Genomic DNA, 25,816 nt, shown 5'->3' on the forward strand with positions numbered 1-25,816 from the left:
TGACCTAGTCCTGTGAATTTTATATATTAATTGTAGAGTAGAAAGTGAAGAAGCACTCATTGAATTAGTTGTAAATATTTAATAACATTAGCATAAACATAATAAAGGAACCTGGCCTTCTGTACTTACTATGTGTCGGAAATAAATAGCTATATGCTATTTGGTCTTAATTTTAAAAGTATGAACTTGGTACTGTTAGAGCATAGCAGTAACTAGTATAAGATCCCACAGCTAAAAACTGGAAGTCCTTTATTTTGAACCAGCATGATTCCAGAATTTCTGTCCTTAACCATCATGCAACATTGTATGTCTTGTTGAGAGGAATGTTGTGTTAGGTTGCTAATATTATGAATTACAATAGTATCATTTTCTACCCTCAATAGTTTATTATAAAAACACTGACATTTAGAGAGAAGCTGAAAAAATACAGTGAATAACCATGTGTATATCCATTTTCTTGAGCCTGTTAAGGTTTGGTACATTTACCTGGTCACACACTTAAGTACCTGCATCCACCTTTTGCTGCAGTTCAGTCATTTGACAACATACACTGACTGCAGCTTAGGTCATTAGTGAAATTGTGTCTCATTTTTCTTTTTTCTGTAATGCTGGCTTGGTTCCCAGCTTGTGGTGCTTTGTGAGGTATTAGATCATGAATACTGACCCATTTGATGGATTCTTGACTGGCTGACATTTTTGGTAGGTGGTGGAATCTAGGAGATGGGATAGTTGGAGGAAGTGGGTCCCTAGGAGTGTGCTCTGAAGTAGTGATTGCTCTCTGTCCCCGTCTGGAGTCCAGCAGCCTTCTCTGCTACATGCTCTTGGCAGGCACTGTGGTGTTCTGCTCTTCTCAATGCAGGCCCACAGCAATGTAGCCAGTGCAGCATGGTGTGAAGTCCTTTAAACCACGAGGCAAAATAGATGTTTTCCCCTCTTAAGTTGTTTTCTCCAGTATTTTAAACTAGGTGTGTAGCTCAGTGTTAGAATGCTTGCCTAGCATGTTTGAGGCCCTAAGGGTAGGTAGGACTAGGAAAGAGTTCTTATCTATAGCAACATAACAAATGCAGGAAGACAGAGTAAGCCTTAAAGCTTGAAGTTAAAAGCTGGTCAACTGGTAGTAGTTTTATCATTTTAAACTTGTCCTTTCTTGGGAAATTAGTTAACTATTTTACAGATTCGTTGTCAAGGAGAACACTTAGATTGTATTTGGCACAACTAGGTATGATGCAAAAACAAGCTTCCCTTGGGGTTTTGGTAAGTATTCAGACTCAGACCCAGAGTTTTGTATATGCTAGGCAAATATTCAACTACTGAGCTATGGGACATATTTTTAATTTAAAATCATATGAGCTAAGTATGGTAGTACATGCCTCTACTCTAAGTACTTAGGAAGCAGAAGCAGGTAGATCTCTCTGAGTTGGAGGTTAGCCTACTTTACATAAAGTTACATAATATATAACTGTTTCAAATAAAACTAAAATAAAATAACTAAATAAAGATACTAAGAAGTGTAAATTTTTTTTAGGTATTTGCTGACTATCCTATATGTGTGTGAGGAACACATAATTTGAGATATGATAAGGAAGAAATAAAGAAGTACTTACTTATTCTTGTAGACTTTCTGGACGTTAGCCTTGGGTAGTCACAAAACATGCAGCATAAGCTAGTAGGCTGCTGATCAAGAACTGACCTGAGGAACAGGCCTGTTGATTTTTTTTCTAAAACTTCTTGGGACAATTTTTCTTATTGTTTCTACATCTAATTCCATTTATTCAGACTTTTGCATGTTAGTCTTTCCTCTAAATAAACCAGTATTTCTTTTCTTTTTTTGATTGATTGCTCTGAAATAAGATCTTCTTCTGCTGCCCAGAGCAGCCTCTAACTTGGAATCTTTTTACTTTAGCATTCACACTGCTGGTTTATCCTCCACCTGGCTGGAGCCTATTTCCTTACCAGCTCGCTTGGTTTTTGTTGCCTTAGTCCCTGGGAAGATCAAGGCCAAGTACTGTTTCACTGTTCTGACAGTGCTGCCTAATCCTTAATTATGGATTATTAAAAACACTCTAGGTCTTAGTTTAATCCTTGTAACCATGCATACTATTGTATCAATTTCTAAAGGTTCTTGAAGACTGTGGAACATTTTCTGGTCCTTTTGTTTTAAGAATCTTTGCTTTTTAATCATTTAATTCAGTTATTCTGCACATAGAAATTTATTCTACCTTTTTGATTCTATAGATTTAGGCTCTCTGTAAATGATGCCTCTCCATCCCTCTTTTAAAGTACTGGACACCAACCAGTTGGTCTTCATTTATTTGACAGGTAAGACTTTGGGAGGGAGAGGCAGCCCTCACATATGCTAGGCAAGTGCTATATCACTTGGCTGTATCTTGATGGGAATTACTTATTTCTTGTTGCTGACGGTGGGTTGTTAATCTGAGACAGGGTTTCTCTGTGTAGTAGCCCTAACTGTTCTGGGACTCACTGTGTAGACCAGCCTAGTCTCGAACTTGCAGAGATCTGCCTATCCCTGCCTTCTGGCTACTGAGATTAAAGGTGTGTGCCACCACCACCACCACCACCACCACCACCACCTGGCAGTATTTCTCCCCCACCTCCACCCAAGAGTGTTTTGGCCCTCAAAATAATAAGACAGATTAGCTAATATAGATGGTTATTGATTCTTACCTGATCACTTTTAGAAAAGCAGCTTGGAGCTTTGGTAACCTTACTTTAAATACCACAGTCAAAGGGTGAAGTTATGCTCCAAGCACAATTGTGAATGACTGTGCAGTACAGTTAATCCTTAACTATGACTCGGTTTGTACATTCTCCCTGTTCTTCTAGGTAAAGCCTCTTGAAATTTGTAAAAAGGCATTGAGAATTGTTTCTGCAGTTTTAAACTATGGTTCTTATGAAAAAGATGAGTCACTAGGCTTTGGCAGTTAGTGTTGCTCACAGGTGCTCCTGAATGCTGACTTCCTTCAGATTCCTGGGAGGCCTTAGGCTTTGTTGGCCGACTGGGTTGGGGCATAGAGGGTATAATTCATGGCTTCCCAGGTTAAGGTTCTTCAGTGTACTTGCCTTGGACATGTCTTGCTGTCCTTTTTAGATAGTGAAAGGAGGTTAAAGATTTGCCTACAAGGTTTTCTAAAACAGCTGGGGAAGAGGAAGGTCAAGGTTGAGTGGGGGAAAGCTGTTTAGAATAGTTACACTTTGCCTCTTTTTCTCTTCTTTCTCTGTAAAGGTAATTTGTAGTACATTCTGTCCAAGGGGAGACTTCCACCTGGTTGGTCAGACATTTTTATAAACGGAGAGTGGGAACAACTTTAAATAACCTTGATAGAAATACCTTCTTTGTATTTCAGTGGGAACTTGAAAATTCTGTAGTTATCCAGGCAGTCTTTAAAATAACTGATAGAGAAGTCAGGTATAGCTATATAGGGGTTTTAACATTAAGATATAAGAGAATTGTATTTATGAGCTGTATTTGTAGCTCCATAAAGTATGGAGATTTGCTCCTTTTATAAAATGTAAAACCACCATTACTGATGGTGTCAACACAATTATTCTTTTTTTTCCCTTCTTTTTTTTATTGTATATTTTCTTTATTTACATTTCAAATGTTCTCCCCTTTCCTGGTTTCCCCTCTGAAATACCCCCTATTCTCTCCCCGCTCCCCCTGCTCACCAACCCACACTCTCCTGCTTCCTGGCCCTGGCATTCCGCTACACTGAGGCACAGAGCCCTCACAGGGCCAAGGGCCTCTCCTCCCATTGATGACGGATTAGACCATCCTCTGCTACATGTGCAGCTGGAGCCATGAGTTCCACCATGTGTACTCTTTGGTTGGTGGTTTAGTCCCTGGGAAATTGTTCTTGATATAAAAGTGTATGTTGTGTTTCCTTCCTCTCTAAGTAGTTACTGGGTTTCTGCCAAGAGAACTCTCATAACCTCTGATGGGGAAGAATCACTGTGTATTGGAAAGGAGAGGTGTGCACATGTATGTAGAGGGGTACATACCTCAGTAGTGGTATACAAGGTGATGCTGACATGCACATGCGCATATGCACCCCCACCCCCACCCCAGAAGAGGCTGTGGGTTGTCCTTTTCTGTCACTCTGCCTTTGACTTCTTTGAGGGGGCATTTATTCCTGAACCTGTAGCTAATGGTTTGTGGCTAGGCTAACGGCCAGCAAGCCCCAGTGATCCTGTCTTCCCACTTCTAGGTTGGGGTTACAGGTGTTTAGCATGCATGTAACATGCTTGGCTTGTTTCGTGGCTGTTGGGATCCAAACTCAAGTCTTTGTGAATGCACTGTAAATGCCATCTCTGTCAGCCTTGGGGCTGGATAAGCAGAAGATTCACACAAGAACTGTGAATCATTTATGGCAGTTGGTACCTAGAAGGCAAGGTTGTTTCTGCCCTAACGGAGCCTAGGAATAGCATTCTGTCTGAGTAGGTATTCAAGCCAAACAAAATACACCAGTATATACAATCTTTGTTTTCCTCTTTCATGCCTACTGAGCTAGCATCTGAGGTAGAGTAAGTCTTACAGTTGTAACATGTTTAGTGCCTACAGACTTCAGGAGTGATAATGCAAGATAATCCTGGCATTTATCTATCCACCGAAGTAGAGGCCAAGTTTCAGTTTATTAAGTCCAGGTTCCAGCATGGCTTTTCATCAGTTTCAGGTTGGGGTAATGTATCTGAAGAATTGAGAGGAGCAACCAACCCCAGGGCTTGTGAGCCCTACTTTCTACCCAGTTGTTAAGGCTGTTGACTTTTTAGCGTGGTTTGTTATGTGTGTTGTATGTGCCCCTTTCCCCTTCATAGCCACATTTTGCCTTTGTGAATAAAGACAGGAATGATGAGGTGCCCTTCTTTCAGCACACACATTTGACTAAAAAGTAGCCTGGTCAGAGCAGCTGTTCATTTAACTTCTGTCACAAATGCCTATTCAGGAAAATTATCAGCAAAGGAGACATTTGGTGTTTTTACAGTATACACAATTTTAATAACAAAAACTTTTCTGTACACTGTACTAAAGTCCCGCCAACCCAGTTCCTTGTATAATAGTATTTTCTTCCTATCCCTCCCCACAGCCCCCCCCCCATGGCTCTTAAAGGAAATTGAACAAATGTGTTTGGACTATACTTTGAGTTTGCAGTCTCAGTGTTCACAGGTTCACCAAACATTTCATGTATCATACTGATTTTAAAACTCAAGGAAGGAAAGATTAGTTGAAGGAGTTGGAGATGTTTCCAGATGTCTGCAGTGACAGAATGAAAGCATGAATGGTCATTTTCTGATTTTGGCCTTATTCAGGCACTATGAGTTTGCCCCAGGGTAGCTAAAGAAATGCTTATTATCTATAGATGGCCCGTGTTATCTTTTTAAAAACATCTTTTCTGATTCAAGCATTTTAACTGAGAATATATGAAAATTAATGTCCCAAACAGACTTGAGATAGTGCTGTCACTGGATTGCTGTATTAGGAAAATTATCATGTAATTTACCTGTTAAAATAGTCCTAAAAATTATCTATTTATATATATATATATATATGTGTGTGTGTATATATGGGGGGATTTTTAGCTCCACCTCTTACATAGCTATGTGTAGGAAGTATGACTTAAGAAAATAATAAGACTTTCATATTTCAGAATTCAGACTATTGCTACATAAAGCTTGCTTTTACTGGAAAGATGGAGTTGAGCTTTTGGTGACTAGCATTATAATAAGCAGATGGGTTTTAATAATTAGTGTGGAATTAGGAAGTTTAGTCAATTCCATTCATTGAATTAGTACAGAAATTAACTTTGACTCATTAAGAAATTACATGTGGTAATACAATTTTTTTTTTTGGCTTAAAAAGTGTCTGTTTTTTGATGCTGGTAATAGAGATTTGTGTGAATTTTTAGATTTACCAGCCCACTCTCTTTTTAGAAAGGTAAGCTTGAATCCCCTGTAGGCTACAAAAATAAGTAACAGTAGTTGCAAACTAATTTTTAATTCATTTTTCTAAGAAATTATTTTCTGACTTCTGATGATCATTTTTCACTAACCTTTAAAATGAGGGAGAGGGAAAGTTGGGTGGTAATGCTTAAGAGGCGAAACCCCACCTGAAAACCCTCACTTTTCTGACTAGGAACCACATACGGTTTTGCTATTCTGGCCAGTTGGTAGCACAGATACTGCAGTACAAATACATATCAACTAAATGCAACCTTATTTTCTGTAGGCAATCAGAAATGGCAATTTGTGCTTTAAGTAAGAAAGAAAAATACCTGGTTGGCACTACCGTTACCAAAAATGTGGAAGGAAAGAAAAATACATGCCCCTCCCCCCTCCCCAATAGTCTGCCTTGGTGGCTTTTGGCACTATTCTTCCTTGGATGCTAAGTGGCTTGCTCTGCTACATAGAGTCCACTTTAGGATTAATTGAAGTTCTTAGTTAATATTTCTTACTTTTTAACTCACAGTTTGAATTAATTTTGCTTGTGATTTGAAATGATGAAAACCACTCATCATTTAGGGTCAGTGGAGTCCTGCGTGCTCAAAACTGAATTGTGACCAAGCTGTCTATCACCTGACAAATGGCAGTGGTCACCATGATAAATGAGTTGTTAAATCCTAGCCCACGGAGCTCATTTGTAATAGGGCTTCTGATGCAGCTCCTCAGTGGGGAAGCGGTGTGCTGTGCTCCATGCCAGAAAGCCAGCATCTGTCTCAGCTCAGACAAACCCAGCGTCTGCTTTATCAGGAGACGAAATGCTTGCCACCCAAGATCAACTGAATTGAACTGCTCTGAGGCTTTGCCAAACTAATCTACCTACCTTTAACAAATATAAAGAGCATATTTTCACTGAAACCTGAATATTGTCTGCTTTTTGTTAAGAGATTTGAAATGTGGGTATATTTTTCAGTGCTAAAAGAAAACAAATATGATTGAATCTGTGTCCATAGTAACATTTTCAATACAATCATGGGGAGAAAATCATCCTTGAATGAAGGATACTTTCTTTAAGGACTTACATTTTTCCACATAAAAATGCTTGTTTTCTTTTCCTTTCTGAAATTAAAGTAATGATTTTCTGTCTTCTCCTATATGTGGAGCCTTCTTTGTAGAAAAAAATTCTGTGTGAATTGGCAACTTGAGTCTAATTCCCAGTATGCCATCATTTGCCTTAAAGAAGTCAAAATTGAACACTTGTGGTTCTTCATGAAAAATGTGGCATCATTGTCAGTTGTTTCTGTGATCAGAGTGCTCGTATTTACACTGTAGAGTCTCCTTCCATATCATAGAGATTCCTGAGCATTATTTGGTACAGATTGTACATAATCACGTTTGCTGCTTAGTAACTTCCACTAACCTGACAGTCAGGCTCTCACAATCTTTCCCTATTCTTAACCCCTCACATTCAGTGCTGCTGTCATTTGCTGTTGTGTGATGGCAGGGGTCAATGTCAAGGGTTCTGCCTTAAGATTTGTCTCAGAAATAGGTCCTGTCTCAGAAGGAGCTTCTCATATAAATGTGTATCTTTATTAAAGGGCAAGCTTTAAGATCATATTTTGAAAGTAATTTTTTGTTTTATAATATAACAAGAATCAGGGTTAGGCACCTTTAGTAGCCAATTATTTTAATGCAGATCTTTGAAGTTTAAAGATCAGAAAATGGCAGAAGGAAGAGGCTTAAACAATTTGTCAAGGCATCTTTAATCATGAGAGGGGATGTATTTTCAAACTGGATGGAGTATATCAGGATTGTTAAGTTGACTCAGTTTTCTCTTTCCCAAATGCAAATTTTTACATAATAGAGGATTTAGTAAGTTAATTAGTAAAATGGTAATTTAATACTAGTTTAAAATAATAGGCTAAATGCCACAAAAATCAGCATGTCCATTATAAGTCAAACTAGAGTTGTATAAGAAGTCAGCAGTTATTTAGTATTGATTTATTATAATGAGATCTTTTTATAATTGCTTGGATTTATTGTTGAAATATATTAAAGAGTCACCCAGTTTTATTAGCGTTATATAAAAGGTGCTGGTTTCATGATGTAACTTAGATAATGTTTATTAAGCCAAGCCAAACTGAAAGAATAACATTTAATATTTACCAGTCTTAAGCACACATGTAAGTCTACTTCTTATACTGGCTGTAAATTATAGTTTGAGTAAATACCACATTATCTTACAAGAGAACTTTGCTGTCTCCTCCTTAAGTAGGAAGCCAGTTGTGGTCCATAGGATGGAGAATAATAATCAAACAGGTTTTTGTCCCTACCTATATTTGTTTAGTAGCTTCTTTTGGAACTGTTTCAGTACAAAACAAAAACAAACAAACAAAAAAAAACATATGGAGACCTTAGCGCAAATGTTTACATACAATTGTATATAATTACATACATGAAATGTTTTATATTGAAATAAGCATTTAGACTTTCCAACAAGAGTGCAAATTAATATGGGCATTGCTTCATTTAACACTTAAAATATGTTTTCATTAAAAAATTAAAAATACTTTAACACTTCAAAAACTCAAGTCTCCACTTGGTTTGGAAAATTAGGCTTAATGTCACCATTGGTAAAAATTAGATATGTATTTAGCCCCTACTATGTAAAATAGGTTACTTATCTGATGTGATTTTTGATGATGAGTAGATATTATACTTCACATTCTTTGTATGGCAGCTGCTGACACTTGCACTGTCCATAACCATTAATGATGATGAAAGGTCCTTCATGGGTGGGTTCATACTCATTATACGGTCCTTGGTCTGACATGTTTGACATATGGAGTCGTGTTTGGGATCGGAGCTGCCTGTGGTTCTGAATCATTGAGCACTGCCTAATTCTTCTTAAAGTGGGAGGGCAGCACTTCCTGGAAATGAACACTATAAAAATAATAAAAAAGAAAGAAAACAATAAAGCCATTGTTCCTGTAATTACTCGCTGAGTAAAGATGGCATTGTCTGGTTCAGGAAAGTGTTCCTCTGTAGTGACTGCTATGCCTGCAGTAGTTGGAATTTCTTTGTCTCCTACATGGTAACTTGACGAGCTTATTTTTGTATATTCAGTGGTTGGATCTCTATAAGTTGTAGCCATGGCAGTGACAGTGGTTGATAAATTCCAGCAGAGCTGAAACCCGTGGACTGCATCTAGAATATCCTCTCCTTGGGTGTGGTCAGGGCTGTGGCATAGGATGGAGTGCTCCCACCGACCTTGGAAATTGCCCAACCAGGAGGCAAGAGCACATACTCTGGGGCTGCATTCCCACAGATTGCCAGAGAGGCCAACGGTTGTGAGGGATCTCAGGGAGTTTAAGATTTTGGAATCAAGACTATTTAACTTGTTGTTATCCATGAGAAGTATTTTAAGATTAGGCATGGTCTCGAACACTGTCAAGTCAATGGCTTTGATTTCATTTCCAGTTAGGTCTAGCTTTTCTAAAGTGCTCCATGTCCACTCCATCCCACACGTCAAGTTGCTGATTTTGTTCCATTGTAAGAAAAGTGTGTGCAGACTGCTTAGCCGGAGGAAATGAGCAAAATTAATCTTTGTCAGCTGATTGTGCTCTAGATGAAGCTCTCTCAGTTTGATTAATCCTGCAAATCCATTGCGAGCCAAACTTCGCAAACGATTTGTGCTCAAATCCAGAAACTCTAGACTACGACAGTCCCAGAACAGGCGTACTGGGATAGTCCGCAGGGAGTTGGAACGCAAATGCAAGGTCTGCAGCTTCCGAAGGCCATAGAAGAGCTCAGGATGCAGAGATGACAGCTGATTAAAAGACAGGTCCAAATTTTGCAGATTAATCAGTTGGGTAAAAGTTGTGTTTGGCAAGTAAACTATTTTGTTGGAGCTTAAGATTAACTCCTTGAGTTTATACAGTCCTTGGAAAGCGTCTTCTTTTACTGCTGAAATTTGATTGTGATCCAAGTGGAGCCAGGTGAGTTGACTGAAGCTGGCAAATTGATCTCTTTCAAGCGCTGCGATGTGATTGTGCCTCAGGGACAGACCCAGAGAACCCCTCTCTGTGGCGTTTGGCACTGAGTGGAAGCCCTGAGAGTCGCAGTAGAATAGCAGCTTCTCACAGCGGCATTTAGGTGGGCACGCCATACCCAGGGCAGGCAGCATTTTCAATACCACACTCATTGCATATATTGCTGCCAGCATAGGGGCCCCTAATGGCCACTTGAAATGTAAGCCTGCAGAATATAATTTAAGGAAAACAAGAAGATAGGACATGTTTCAGCTGAACACAGGGGCTATTAAAAACAACAACAAAATGTAACATCATAATGAAAGATTTCACTACATATAACATTTTTCATTTACTGCAGAAAATTAACCTTGTTTGTAGACTGGAATGCAACTTAAACCATGTATAAGAGAGATTAAAACATGTCCCTTTTTAAAATGTGTATTCATTTACATAAATCTTAAAATCCCGAACCAAGTGATTTGCATCATAAAATGTGAATTCACTGGCTTATTTTTATAAAAGCGTGATTCCCCTTTGAACAAACCATAGAAATGCATGGACTTACCCATTCTTCTGAGCACATTGGAGGCTGCATTCAGTCCAGGTCGTCAGACTCAACGCAGTGAGTCTGTAAAAGGCTCTAACGTGCAGGAGCCTTTGACCAGTTTCCTGTTTTCTGTGTTACAGGCTTTTCAAGTAAAATTCAAGTCTATCAGGGTGAATTGGTTTTTTCTTAGGATATTCCTCTGGAAAGCCTTGGTGTCATTTTCTTGGTGCTCTGATCCCCTAAATCAGCTTTGATTATAAGTTAATAATTTCCTCCTCCTGATTACTGCCGATCGTCGGAGCTTCAGGCTTTCCCTTCTGCAGCTGTTAGTTCTCTCAGGCTTAACTTGTTGATGGCAGATGGGCGGCTTGTTGCAGAGAAGAGCTTCTGGAGCAGCATGAGTGCATTTACTGAAAAGCTTTTCCGAGAAACGGCACAAGAATGGATTTGCTTATGTGCTGCGACCACACAGAACTGTATATAGGCTGACGTCACCGGGTGACGTGTCTTTTGTTTGGGTTTTCCAGAAGCTTACTGTGAAAAAGCACTGTGCTTTGTAACAGTGTCAGGGTCATTACAAGACCCCCTGTTTACAATAAATCAAGAAAGAAGAACTCCTGATTTGAGAATTTGGTATTCCTTCAGTGTAGGAAGCAACAATGAGGTTGTAATAAATGCTGCATTCAAGAAGACCCATCTGAACAGTGAGTTGGACTAGCAGAGTGATGATTTTAATGCATGTGAGAGCTAGTGTTAGACTGCCGATTCTGCATAGAGATCATCTAAATGGGCACGATTGATTTATGAAGTGCTGATTTAATGCCAGCCTATGCAAGGTACGCCTCTGCTCTGGTAGTTTGGAAAGCTACTCAATTGCCTTGCTGTCATGCTTGGTAAAAGCAAAGTGTGACTGACTGTGCTGGTAAACTAAGTGGGCTTAGTTACTTTGTCATTAAGAACTTAATATTAAAAAGCACAACAAAGAGGAATAGATAGCTTCCAAAAGAAAACAATTTTGGCTTTTTTTTCCCCTTCCATTGAGAATTTCAGGGGAACTCGAATCCTTGTCTGCTTATTATATAACAATGCTTTATTATCACACTGATTGGAAAACAGTGCTGAGTTGATCTTTGGATGTCCTACCAGAGGAGAGGAGCAGACTAACACCATGATGTTTGTACACGTGACCCAGATGGTAACAGTGGAACAGAGACAGTTCTGAACAAGTATTGTAGGGTGCCTGGATTCTGACAGTCTTCAGGATTTCTGCGTCAGCATCTCACCTACTCATTGGCTAAAAGCCACGGTTACTGTTGAGATTGGGTTGTTGTAACATCAAAATAGCATTTGCACACTCTCTCTCTTACTGGTACATTTATGAACTGACTGACTCTCATATCAGCTCTTGTTGAATTCATCTCATGAATATGAAAGGACATTAATATTGGAGTAGGATTTTTGTTTTGGTTGTTTTTGCTTGACAACTTTTGCTTCGCCCTGTTAGATAACTTCTCAGACAAGAATGTTTATGGTTAGTCTTATGTAAATGCATAAGATGTGTCTAGCATGAATCAGGGCTATATTTTCAGGCTAGACTAAGGAACTGCCTTTTATAAATGTATTTGTCTCGTGAACTGGCTGCATGAACTTATTTTCCCCATACCATTACCACTTATTCTTGGTGAGTCTGGTTTCAAATCTGAGAGCAGAAATTGCAAAGCTATTGATGATATCTGTGAAACAAACACATCACTGGCCTGTGATCTTCTGAGGATTTCATTCGACCAGTGAATTCTAAGAAGTCATTATACAAAGAGGTAAAATTTCTACATTGGAATATGGCTACTCTGATAATGACTTGAAGGCTCTAAGATCCTTTAGAGTCGTGTGAAGATTTTCTGGAAACCCTAGTAATGTAAATACACATTTCTTTACTTCTTTTAAAGTGACCCAAGATGGGTTTAAAGTGTAAGAGGTTTGTTGAAGGCAGTGAATGCTTGACAGGATGATAGAGAAGGCAGCAGCAATGCTTTGATGGGTCAGTAAAGTCTTCAGAGCACACTGATACTTTGAAGGGTGGAGAGAGGGAGGGCTGTAAAGACATTGTCAGACTACAGTGCGCTACCTACCGTTCACTGGCCAAGTTAAACTTCTTCATATTCTCAGGAATGAGCTTGGCTATTATGTGTGCCACCCTGATGCAGACTCTGATGTGCCACTCTTACTACTGACCTTGATGCTTCCTGTAGTACTTTTTGTACTCTGGTGTTTCTTAGTCTAGGTCTTTTTGTAGATGGCATTGTTGCTGTTGATTCCCACCCCTGTGGATAAAACTTAATCAGATCCTACTGATTCCATGAGCCTAGGCTTCATAGACAGAGAGAGTTTGCTATTAGCTTGGTCCTAAAAGTTGGAAGGCAGGAAGACTAATGGTTTGTCTCTGTTGTTACTAATTGAAAGAAAACCCTTAGGATGTTTGTTGTCAGTGTCTTATTGAAGTCAGCCACATTCTGATGAAAATAACCTTAGGAAAAGCATGTGAGTCAGTTGGATTTGATAAAGCGGGGTTAGCAATGAGAAGGAAAGGTGTGTCCTTACTTGTAAACTCTGAGAACTCTAAGTTCTTTTCTGACTTCTAGTCTACTTGACCTACTGTTGTGTCTAGTGAATTGAACCTACTCAAATTATATTACTACCTATTGATGTACCTGGTTATCTGAAACTATTCAAATTATATTATCTCTGTTGTTACATCAGCTTTTAAGGGAGAGAAATTGCTCAGGCATGCAATAGAAAGACATGCCTTTTTTTGTTGGTTTGTTTAAATTAGAAACAGATCCTTTTACCTCAGCCTTCTAAATGACTGGTATTACAAGAGCCTGCCACCACACTCTGAAGCGGGGTGAGCAATCCTACTTTTTGTTTTATCAGAATGACTGAGAAAAACAGCTTTTTCCAACTCAGCAGTCATTTTTTTCACCTGCCTACTTTTTGGGTTTTGAAGGATGAGGCTGTGGACCAAAAGACAAAAGTATTTACCTTAAAACTGGAGTGCGTGCATGTGTGTGCACACGTACACACACACACACACACACACACACACACACACACACACACACACACATCATTGATATATTCATTCATATTTCCTCCCTCCCTCTAACTGGATACCATTGTTCTTCAATTTTTTTTTGTTTGTTTGTTTTACTTTTATGTGTATGCTCTGCTTACGTGTATATATGTAAGCCACAAGCACGTTTGGTTCTTGAAAAGGTCAGAAGAAGGTGTCAGATCCCCTGAAACTGGAGTTACTGGTGGTTATCTACCACCATGTGAATCCTTGGAACCAAATGTGGGTCCTCTGCAAAGAGCTGCACGTGAACTACTGAGTCATCTCTCCAGTTCCACCCATCTCTCCAGTTCCACCCTGTTCTTCTTGAACTAGACTTTTTCTTCTTGACATTTTAAAGTACTTTATTTTGCATATAGATACTTTTGACTTAAAAGTGGTAGCACCACCTCTGGAAGATGATGTTCTTGGGACACCACTTCTGACTTCTTTAGATGTTAGCATCAGGGCAGAGGCAATGGCATTAACCCATCACTCCCCCCATGAAACAGTTTTAAGGAAATTCAATGAGCAGCGTTTATAGATATCTACATTCTTGTGAGAGTTTTTTTTTTTTTAATATGTGTATGGTTTTTAAATATATGGGTGGTTAGAGTTACTTGAGGTGACATACAGATATGTAAATGAAACTTGATTCTGATATGGTAGGCAGTGAGCTTTACATTTTATTTCAAAAGACATTTTTTTAATTGTGCCCAACTCTAAAGAATAAAGTCTCAGCGCCAGAGGGGTGCACAGAGGTATCCTGAACGTCATGTTGAGATAAACCATGCTGGAAGCCCTGGGCACTGCTTGGAAACTCTTTGTGTAAAGATGCTATATTGCCTAGGTCTCAGTGTTTCTCCTGGTTTGATCTATTAATTCTTAGGTAGCAACTTCATACTATTTTGTATGGGGTAGAGGGAGTAGGATTGTGGTGTGTGTGTGTGTGTGTGTGTGTGTGTGTGTGTGTGTGTGTGTGTGTGGTTTGAAGGAAACACAGTTTTTTTCTAAAAGAACCCTGTGCATCATATTATGTACCTGCTTTACATTATACAACCTAGTTATTTCTGTGGTGCTGGTGGTGCTGCTGGTGCTGCTGGTGCTGCTGGTGCTGGTGCTGGTGCTGGTGCTGGTGCTTGGGGTCCTCTCTCAGATCTGTGACCTTTTCCCTGCCCTCAGTTGATCTTTAGTTTTAGAAAAATCTTTTGGTTTTCTCACCTGCAAGAATGATTGATAAAACAGAAAGAAATACTGGTTACACTAAGTAGTATCAGCATTCTATTATCTTATAACTTCTTGTTCCGGGGGCATATATACTTTGGAATTTGTTCTTGGGTGGCAGGATCATGTGACACCCTACTTTTCTTAATGCTATAGTTATTTTCTGCCCTGAGTCATAATTTAGTGATAAATTTTGGCTTGATGCACCTGAATCTTCCATAGATGTTTGGGCAGAAGGATACTTAAACTTAGCACGAGGGGCTTTTCTTTGTACTATAAATTTAAAGATCAAAACAAAAATAGTAAAAACTGTCTTTAAGTCTCATTGACACAGACTGAAATGTTATGTGGCCTACATTTTTAATTTTTTTCCCCCTCTTCCAATGGCTATTCCCTAATAACTACCCCTTCTTTGTATAGCAGGCCTTGTTTCTTTTAAAACACAGTCAACTTTGGGGTTGCCCTTACTGGTTTCTTCCTTTCTGTTTTGAATAATGTTTGATTTAAACACATCTTTCTCTTACGTGGGCTATATAGAGCCATTTTATGCAGACTAGAATTGGGGGTAGATACTGGTTCACACTCACTAATCTCGTAGTTAGCATTTCTTTTAGTTTTAGTGGAGTCTGACCCAATTGGCTCACATGTATATTGGTTTCAGAAGCTTGGAAACAACACTCTCTGAGAGTTCTTTTCAAGTTAAATTAAGTAATTTACTTAATTTTTGTAGTGCCAAGGATCAAAACAGAGCAAATGAGTATACCTAGTCCTCTGAGGTTAGAAGAGGGAGTCTAGTCCTCTGAAACTGTACTGATGGTTATTATCTGCTCTGTGGATACTGGGAACTAAACCTGGGTTCTCTTCTGTAACAGCAAGTACTGTCCCAGGACAGATGGTTGTGAACCACTGTGTGGTTGCTGGGAATCGAACTCAGGACCTCTGGAAGAGCAGTCAGTGCTCTTAACCATTGAGCCATCTCTCCAGCCCCAGCAAGTACACTTTAACTCCTTAATCTCTCTAACTTTTATCAAGCTTAGTGTTCAGATAGTAAGTGGTGGAAGTGTATGTGTTATATTCCCATTACATTTTACATAATGACTAGAACCCTAAACTTGTTTGTTGTACTAAAAATGAACAAACAAAAAAACCAACAAAGAAACACTGACTTAAGCATTCTGTCTAGAACATTCTAGGAGGTACGGATAGGGGTTTTTTTGTTGTTGTTGGTTTGGTTTGGTTTTGGTTTTGGTTTTGTTGTTGTAGCTCTGGGTGCCCTGAACTCTCTCTGTAGACCAGGCTGGCTTGCATCTCACAGAGATCTATCTACCTCCACCTCCTGAGTGCTAAGCAGTGATGCCACCCCTGCCCTGGCCTGGCCTGACCAACCCTTCTTGACTGAGGCATAGACTTTTGTTCCTTTGGAAACAAGACAAATTGGTTTTGGGGGTGGATTAGCAAAGAGAGAATTAACATGGTATATGGTGCTATTGTATCTTAAAATGGGTGTTCCTGTGTCACTGTAATCTCCTCAGAAAGTCAGGTCATGGATGTGATTTTCACACAACATTGTGGTAAACCCAACTAAATTTGATGCCAATTTGAGGAAATTCGTGGGTACTGAGGTTTGATTAAACTGTCATGAGGTCAATGGGCCCAGCCTTTGGGTTTCAGCTTGGGAAAATTTCTGGAAGAAATGTATATGAACACCTCTCAGATGTGGCTAGAAATAATGATGGATTTTTAGGTTATTTACTTTAGAGAGACTTTTTTTTTTAAGTAAGTACTTGAATATCTGAGGAATATTCTGAGACTTTGAAATTATTAGATCAGTTTGATATAATTTTGGGCATCTGTCTTAGTTACTGTTTCTGTTGCTGTGAAACATCATGACCAAAGCAAGTTGAGGAGGAAAGGGTTTAGTTGATTTAAACTATTTTTTTCAAAGATTTATTTATTATTATAATAGGTACACTGTAGCTGTCTTCAGACATACCAGATTACAGGTGGTTGTGAGCCACCATGTGGTTGCTGGGAGACCTTCGGAAGAGCAGTCGGTGCTCTTACTCACTGAGCCATCTCTCCAGCTGATTTAAACTTACATATCACCGTTCATCATTGAAGGAAGTCAGGATAGAAACTCATCAGGGCAGGAGCCTGGAGGCAGGAACTGCTGCAGAGGCCGTGGAGGGTGCTGCTGCTTACCATTTGCTACTTGCAGCTTGCTCAGTAGCTCTTAGAGAACCCAGGACCACCAGGCCAAGCATGGCCCACTTATAATCACTCATTAAGAAAATTCCTTATGGGTCTGTCTATGATCTTAAGGAGGCATTTTTAAAGTTAAGTTCCCTCCTCTTAGATGACTTTAGCTTGTGTCAAGTCAAAATAAAGCTATTTAGCACAGCACCTTTGTCTTAGATCCTGGTGTTTTATCTTAAGGTTATCAGTGAGTAATTAGACTTGAGCTGAGATCTTTTCTGACTATAATTCTCACATCTGCATCCATTTTGTTAATGATTCCCCCACTCTGGCATTAATGTTAGTAGACTGTTTAATTTATTAGAGGTACAGGAGGACTTAGGGATTGGATAAGAATGAAACCTGGGGCCTTCAAGGTGGTTCATCACACAGTCCTTGCTGTGTGAGCCCAACAGCCCAAGTTTAATCATTGGATCTCAAGATGAAAGGAGTTGTAAAAGCTGGCCTCTAACCTCTACATATGATATGGCTTATGAATGCTTACATTCATAAGTAGTGCACATAATGAATACAATAAATAATAAGAAATGTTGCTCAACTAAATTTGATGCCGTATCATTATATCACTCATTCAACTCATTTATTTCTGGGTCCCTCTTACCTTCTTTTTGTCCTGTTAAATTATCATCTGTAATTCTTAGTATTCTTTTTAAAAACTCTAATAACAACTCACAGAAATAAGTTGAATACAGAAAGGTGACAATACTCTCATTTAACATGAGATAAGAGCAGAATATAAAATTACATAAATGGCATATAGTATACACACAGCTACATTTCAACCCCACTTGTTTGTCTGCTTGCTGTGGTGTGCACTGACGTTACACCCATACCTGAGTGTTTCCAGAGCACTCAGAAAGATAATGTTGGGCTAAATTCCTTCTTCATTGGTTTCTCTCCAGTGATTAGTAGCATGTTACAGAAAGAGTCATATTTGTCCTGTGAAAACAGACTTGTACTATATTTCCTGTTAATAGTTTAACACAGATGTCTACTAGAATTTCCAGTGATACAGCTGGCTGTGTGTGGGACCTTTATTCCTTTCCTTTCAACTGTTCTCTTGTTTCTAGTTAGTTCTTACTACTTGCTCAAATTCCAACCCCTGACCTGAAGAGATGCTGACTTAGTCTACAATTACATTAAGCGTAGCATAGAAGGTCTAAAAAACATTTCACAAAACATTCTCATTTGAGCTAATATCATTAACATAATGCATCTTACTCTAAAACTTTTGAAAATTTTTATTTTATGTGGATGGGTGTTTTGCCTACATATACCTCTGTACCACTTAAATACTTGGTGCCCTTGTAGACCAGAAAATGGTGTGGAACTGGAATTATAGGCAGTCGTAAGCAACCAAGTGGGTTCTGGGATTTGAACTAGGATCCTCTGGAAGAGCAGCTAGTGTTCTTACCTATTGAACCATCTCTCCAAACCAACATCTTACTTTTAAAATGTATTGTTTTGGAACTTGGGAAATGGAACAAGGACCTGGATTAGTTTGATTCCCAGAATTCATGAAAAAAGCCAGATGTGATGGTACCCTTTTATTATCTTACAACTGAGGACTTGGAGACAGGAGAATCCCCGAGGCTTGTTTTGCTAATTCTAGCCAGCCTAGATAAGTCAGTGCTCTTGTAGAGGACCCAGGTTGGTTCCTAGCACCCACTTTACAATTGACAACCATCATTAACTTTAGTTCTAGATAATCTGATGCCCGCTTCTGGCCTTTGTGGGCACCAGACACACATATTGCACACAGCATGCATTCAGACAAAACAATAAGTAAAATCTTAAAAACAAACAAACCAAGATGGCTTTTTGTTTGTTTGTTTGTTTTGTTTTGTTTTTTTGGTTTTTTTGGTTTTTTCAAGACAGGGTTTCTCTGTGTAGCCCTGGCTGTCCTGGAACTCACTCTGTAGACCAGGCTAGCCTTGAACTCAGAAATCTGCCTGCCTCTGCCTTCCAAGTGCTGGGATTAAAGGCGTGCGCCACCACTGCCCGGCTATGGCTGGCTTTTGAAGATTGACACCTAGGATTGACCCCTTGTCCCACATATGTGTTCCTTAGCGCTCCCCCCCACCTCCCCTATCTATCTATCTATCTATCTATCTATCTATCTATCTATCTATCTATCTATCTATCTATCTCTTTGACAGTTTCACTGTGTAGCTATATAAGTGGTGCACTCACAGAGATCTGCCTGCTTCTGTCCTAAGATTAAAGGGATATGCTATCATAAGTTGTTCTACTTTTTCAAAATCAAGAAATAAAACTTGTTTGCCATTTAGTATCAAGAGCCATCTTTTGTTTCTTTACATTTTACTTTTTACTTAAGTTTTGAATGTGTAGCAGAAGTGTGTTTATTTGTACATGTGCATATGAAAGCAAGAGGTTAGCCTCATGGGTCACCCACCATGTTTTTGGGAACAAAATTTCTTGTGAGGACCTACCTGGGCTTACAAATTAGGCTTGGCTGGCTGGTCATAAAGACCCAAATCTACCTGTCTGTACCTCTTCAGTGCTGGAATTACCAGGGTGCCACTGTTATACTAGATTATTTGCTTCTGAGGATTGTATGGCAAGCACTTTATATACTTAGCTATTTCTTCAGCTTCTTTGTTCTGAAAGCTCACCAGCATCAGATGTAACTTAGTCTTGTTTGTGCACTAGAAGAACTGGTACTGGTAATGGACTTGTTGTATGCTGAACTTTGAATTGAGATGATGTTTATTGGAGATGGGATCTCACTCTGAATTCCAAACTTGCTAAACCCTTCCTTGCTCCCCAAGTATCTTTGGATCAGCCAGATGATGAGCCTAAGTGGCACAAGATTGTATTTTAGGTGAAGTCGCATATAAACACTCCCATTGTACATTTTCCAATTTTGAATTAAAAATTGTTTTTTTTTTTTGTTTTTTGTTTGGTTTGGTTTTGGTTTCTCTGCATAGCCCTGGCTGGCCTGGAACTCACTCTGTAGACCAGGCTGGCCTCGAACTTAGAAATCCACCTGCCTCTGCCTCCCAAGTGCTGGGATTAAAGGCATGTGCCACCACTTCCTGGCCTAAAAATTGTTTTGTTTCTGTTTGCTGAGGAGGGCTGGAGAGACGGCTCAGTGGTGGGGAGCAGTGGCTATTCTCCTACAAGACCTGGGTTTAATTCCTGGACACCCACGTGGAGGCTCAAAATCCAGCTCCCTCTTCTGACGTCCATGGGCAAGCAGCACATACAGGATGCACAGACATATTCAAACACCCTACACATAGAAATAAAATAATGCAAAAACTTAATGCTCATTTTACTGTTTTTTTTTTCTCTTATTCAACATTGCTTTAACACTAAATATTTATAGACTGGCATTAGGTTCCCTGTAAAATACTCACATGAGCATCTGTTTATTCAGGCTGGACGTAAAGAAAGAAGTGATGCACTCAACTCTGCAATAGATAAAATGACCAAGAAGACCAGGGACTTGCGTAGACAGGTAAGCTTAAAATAGGGGGACAGGGGACAATTGTATTTCCTAAGTTCTCAGCTTTAGTTTTAATTAAAAATCTAATAAATACAGGCTTATATTTTTAATTAAGGGAAAGGGTAAATCTTCACAGAAAAGTGACTCTTTCCGTTCTATTGCTAATAAGCTTATTAATGTCTAAGAAAATCTCAGAGGGACATAGACTATTACGTTCCCTCTGGGGCGGACTGAATGAATTGGCTCCAGTGTGGAAAGGATTTATAGTCAGGAAAATCAATTTAAGCTGATTTGGGGATCTTTGGAAATAACCTCAAAGGATCTTGTTTTATTGGCTTCCATACACTTGATTCCAGTTCCTAGGGTCTGCCCATTCTGTTCTGTGTTGTCAGTTTGTTTCCACTGCTAAAAGTGTCTTTTTACCTAAGTGCAGTCATGATGGAGATACTGAACTTTCCATGTTAGTAAACTTAAAAATCTGTTCTTTTAATGATATATAATCTCATCAACATTTTGAAATTAAATTTTGTTAAAGTTTTTAAAGGGATTTAGAGTTGACTAAATATGTACTTTAACACATATTAAGATATAAGTTATGGTGAGAATTTAGACAGTTTTCAAGAACTAGTAGGCATGGTTATTACACATAGCTGTTATAAAACATGGGTGGGTCAACAGTGATTGGAAAGATAAAATTTAAAGTTTATAGTGTGGTAACGCTTATAAACCAGAAACTGCTCCTTTTTCCATTGAATTTTAGCTAATTAATTAACGTATTCCAAAGCTATGTGCCAACTCAATCGAGACTGGTATTATAATCCTGTTTAATTTTGTAAGACCCAAAGAAAGAAAAAGGTAATCTTTTGAAAACTGGAATTCTGGTGCTAAAGTGCTGACTGTGTAGAACATGGCCTCTGCAGTCCTGTGTTGAAGGTTGTCTCACTGGAGTGCTCACATGGGGTGCTTGGCTAAGTTCTGCCTGTTATTATATCACAGCTTAACTTCAATAAAATCACATGTATGCAATTTCATTATTAGCTTCGCAAAGCTGTCATGGACCATGTATCAGATTCTTTCCTGGAGACCAACGTCCCTCTTTTAGTGCTGATTGAAGCTGCAAAGAATGGGAATGAGAAAGAAGTTAAGGAGTATGCCCAAGTTTTCCGTGAACATGCCAACAAACTGATTGAGGTAAGAGCATTAGTGGTCTCAGTAACAGGTAACTTGGTGAGTTGTCAGTTTTAATTGCATGATTGAATAGGGTACATAGGTCTTCAAGGGCTCACCAGTGCACAGCATTTATAAACAGTCTTTTGTTATCACTGGGGCTCTATCATAACTACTGTTCTGTCAGTTTATGTTGATTACATGGATAGCTTTTGTCTTAGAAATTCAACACCATCACTTACTGGTAGTGTAGCTAAAGCTAGACCATGATATTATAGCAAGACTGACACAGTGTACCAAGTGGAAGCAGCTACAAACCAGTCATTTTCTGATAAGCACTGCCTGGAATTACATCTCAGCAAGTTACCTAATTCATGGCATTTCTTATGTTCTACCTGTAAAATGAGGTCACTAATGAGATCCATGTTCTGAGGACCAAAAGAATGATAGATAGAGTAGGTGTTTCACCTTACGGTTAAGGCAGACGTGGTCCAGTACTGTTTTAAGAGTAAACAAGCCCAACACCCACTAAATTATACATGAATTTACACTAGAAATCTGTGTAGAAATGGTTGGCTTGTGAAATAATAATTAGAAAAGATGAATTAACATTTAATTTCCAGATAAGTTAGGTTTCTTCTTCATTTTTACATTGTCTCATTAACTATTAGTATGTTTTAGAAATGAGACACATACACACAAAACATAACCTTAGTATAGAAACGTAATAATTGATAAATAGTTCATAAATCCATTAATAAGTGGTCAGTATGTAAAAGCAGAAACTGACCCGAAATGTATAATGTGATATTTAGTAACACAGAGCAAGTTAATACTAAAATTATTTCAAGGCAAATATCAGTCAGTAATCACATTAAACACCTTACTAATTTTATACCTCATTTTGTTTGACTATTGATTGAAGAGTTTTTCTAACCAGAATTATGCACAGAATGCATAGGTCAGCCTGTTATTCAAGTTAATGATTCTGATGTTTGGAACTAAAATTGGAGAGTGTCATTTGTGTCTCCATTAAGCATAATCTGGTTCACAACAGTCACATGACAGTATGAGATGTCATTTCCAAGTGGACAGAAATTGTGTTCAGGAAACCAGTCCCTTATAAGTGGCCTACTTACTAAAAAGTTCCTTTGAGTGATAGGCGTCAAGGCTTGGTGTATCAACTGAAGACTGGGCAGTTTTTATCTGTACCCTCATGGGAGAGCCAGTTGGGTCATCCTCATCCTCTCTAACCAGCACCTATGGTAATATAGCACTATGTACTCTTTATAATACTTAAGTGAACTCAGGCTTGAAGAGCTTCCCCCAGCTTACATACCTCTACTGTAAACCTCCATTGGTGAAGTGAGGTTCATTTAGTTCATTGGTTCAGTGGACTGACACCACTGAGAAACAGTGACTGGGCATAGTGGTGCATGCCTTTAATCCCTGTTCTTAGGATGCAGAGGGAAGTAGATCTCTCAAGACCAGCCTATTCTCCATAGTGAGTTATAGGACACCCACCAGTACATAAACCTTGTCTTGAAAGAATACCAGACAGACAGACAAGACAGACAGACAGACAGACAGAATTTAAGTCAACCACTGACTAACTGGGCTTGAGAGTCATTGAAAACTTTGTTCCAGACTTACACATCCCATTTCATTCTGAACATAGTCCTTGGAGATTAGAGTGTGATGTTCTCCATCTCAGCTCAATTCTAACCCTTTTCTCACCTTTCCCCTCTGCATGCCCTCTACACCTATTACCTTCTCCTGCATCTTACCTGTATATTAAAGGGTACAGATTTTCATCTCTTGAGGCATAACCCCAAGCTATGCAGTGCCATTCTGCAAAGTTATGATTATATTTATGATAACTGAGACAGTAAGATATATAATTACTATGTCCATGAAAAGGAAATTAATTTCTAAGTGTTTCAGAAGCCTCAGAAATTCCTGACTCAAGGAAGAACTTTTTCTTTCGTGACAAGACTTCAACTCCCTAGACAACCTTTGTATTATAGTGGCACACCTTGAACTAATCAGAGACTTGGTTTTAGCAAAGATAAAAAGAGTACATAAGATATATACATGACTAGTGGAACATGAGTATAAGTGGAAAGGCGAGGGTCAGATTCTACAACCACTAAGAATATTTACAGGTATGTTTAGAAGGAGTGATCTTTCTGAAACTCTGCAGCAGAGTTCTGATAGTATATGTCAGGAATTAACGTAGACTTACAAGATAAGGTCATAGGCCCCAACAAGATCCATGTTTCAAATGCCACCTTAGAGCTCCAAGATATTACCTCTCAGACCAGCTTGCCTCAAGTCCTAGGCATTTTCATAACCTATCTCAGGCTTGATAACTCACTACAATGACATATACATAGAATGTTTTATTTGAAAGGCAAGACTTTTAGTTAGGACCAGCCAAATTAAGAGACACATAGGAGTCAGGTGGTGGTGGTACATGCCTTTAGTCCCAGTACTCCAGAGGCAGAGGCATGTGGGGCTCTGTGACTTTTGAGACCAGCCTGGTCTACAGAGTGAGTTCCAGGGCACAGAAACCAAAACCAGACAGACAGTTGAAAACCAGGCTGAAGCTGAATTTTTTTGTGCCCCATACAGCTGGAATTGGGGCCCTCCACCCTCCCATAACACCTATAGATATACCAGCTTGGTAACTATGTCCAGAATTTTGTTCAAGTTTCATTATAAATGCCTGATTGAAGACGCTCGGTCTCTGTCTCCAGGTGAAGCTGCCTTATCAGATGGTTGACTCCGAATCCCAAGTCACCTCATTAACATAAACTTCCAGTTTGGGGTGGATAACTGTGCTACTCCTTATACTAAAGGAATCCCAAATGTTGAGGAGTATTTGGACTTTATGATCAATCAAAAATAAGACCAAACAAATTATGTGATACACAGTACTCTGTATTTCAGTGTACTGTGATGGTATATCATATGTATGATTTTTTTAGAAGGTATCTTGAGTGTACAATCTGCCTAGCTTGCTACATATAAATGTCACACAAGAGCTTAAGGCAGGTGGTCCATTTTATGACCCTCACTTGATCACTTATTACTTCTCTTCCCTGGTAAGATTGGCTTTGAGATTTGCTTTTCCTTGAAGCTCTACTGTTTTGTTGTTGTGTTGTTTTTTTGTTTTTTGATTTTTCAAGATAAGTGTTCTCTATGTAGCCTTGGATGTACTGGGACTTGCTCTGTAGACCTTGAATTCACAGAGATCCACCTGCCTCTGCCTCTCAAAGGTGTATGCCTACCACCGCCTTGCTGAGTTCCTGCCCTCTAACAGCCAGTCAGATTTACTCTTCTCTGTAGGAATCAACAGATTATTCAGTTATTTCTTTTAAAGTTATAGGTATTTACTTAATGGTGTAAGTCCCTTTCTGTGTAGCTCTTTTGAAGCATCATGCACGCTTAGCATTTGTGACACATGCCTTTAATTCTAGCACTTGGGAGTCAGGGTCTAGGAATCCTAGGACAGCCAGGTCTATGTAGTTTATTCCAGGGTAGCTTGGGGCTACATAGTGAGAATCTGTGTTGTCTGTGCTTCCCCCAAACCCCACCCCACAATCTAGAAATCACATAGAGCTTCTGGGACTCCTCCAGTCTTTCATGGAAAACTCAGTCTTCAAAGAAAGTGTATGCCACTTGTGGAGTCTCATTTCTGTAGTAGAAAGAAGTTGTCATCTACTCTGAAACCTCTCTGTCCATCTTCTTGCTGTTACATATTTGTGAGTTGGGAGTACTTCTAGTATAAACTATGTCCTTTCAGTATATAGTATGGAAAAAAATAACATTAGTTTTTTCATTTATTATATGTTCAAATGATAACAGCTTTAGATTAAATGTTTTACCTTTTTAGTTTTTAAATGTCACTACTAAAAATTTTACAAATCTTTGTGTAGTTCACATTATATCTGCTGGGCAGTGCTAGATGATTTCTAGGCTTTGAGGAGTTTTCTTTATCACAGCTCGTCCCTGTGTGTCCTCCATTTAAGTGCAGCTCTCAGTGAACCCCA

General features: G+C 39.0%; 2 protein-coding genes across 2 annotated transcripts in view; one reads left to right on the forward strand and one right to left on the reverse strand.

Annotated features, from left to right (window-relative positions):
* Positions 1-25,816, forward strand: part of Ctnna1 (catenin alpha 1) — a 137,823-nt gene that overhangs the window by 87,090 nt on the left and 24,917 nt on the right. Inside the window, exons 8-9 of the mRNA XM_031365346.1 lie at positions 20,526-20,606; positions 21,633-21,785. Coding sequence (XP_031221206.1) covers positions 20,526-20,606; positions 21,633-21,785 — 234 coding nt within the window. The remainder of the gene's footprint in view (positions 1-20,525; positions 20,607-21,632; positions 21,786-25,816) is intronic.
* Positions 4,989-11,132, reverse strand: Lrrtm2 (leucine rich repeat transmembrane neuronal 2). Its single transcript, XM_031365347.1, has 2 exons — positions 10,552-11,132; positions 4,989-10,209 (listed from the first exon to the last, which is right to left on the reverse strand). Exons 1-2 carry the CDS (start codon positions 10,553-10,555, stop codon positions 8,666-8,668), a joined length of 1,548 nt encoding a protein of 515 aa, XP_031221207.1. The 5' UTR covers positions 10,556-11,132; the 3' UTR covers positions 4,989-8,665.

This window comes from Mastomys coucha, unplaced genomic scaffold, assembly GCF_008632895.1.
Source record: "Mastomys coucha isolate ucsf_1 unplaced genomic scaffold, UCSF_Mcou_1 pScaffold13, whole genome shotgun sequence".
Lineage (NCBI taxonomy): Eukaryota > Metazoa > Chordata > Mammalia > Rodentia > Muridae > Mastomys > Mastomys coucha.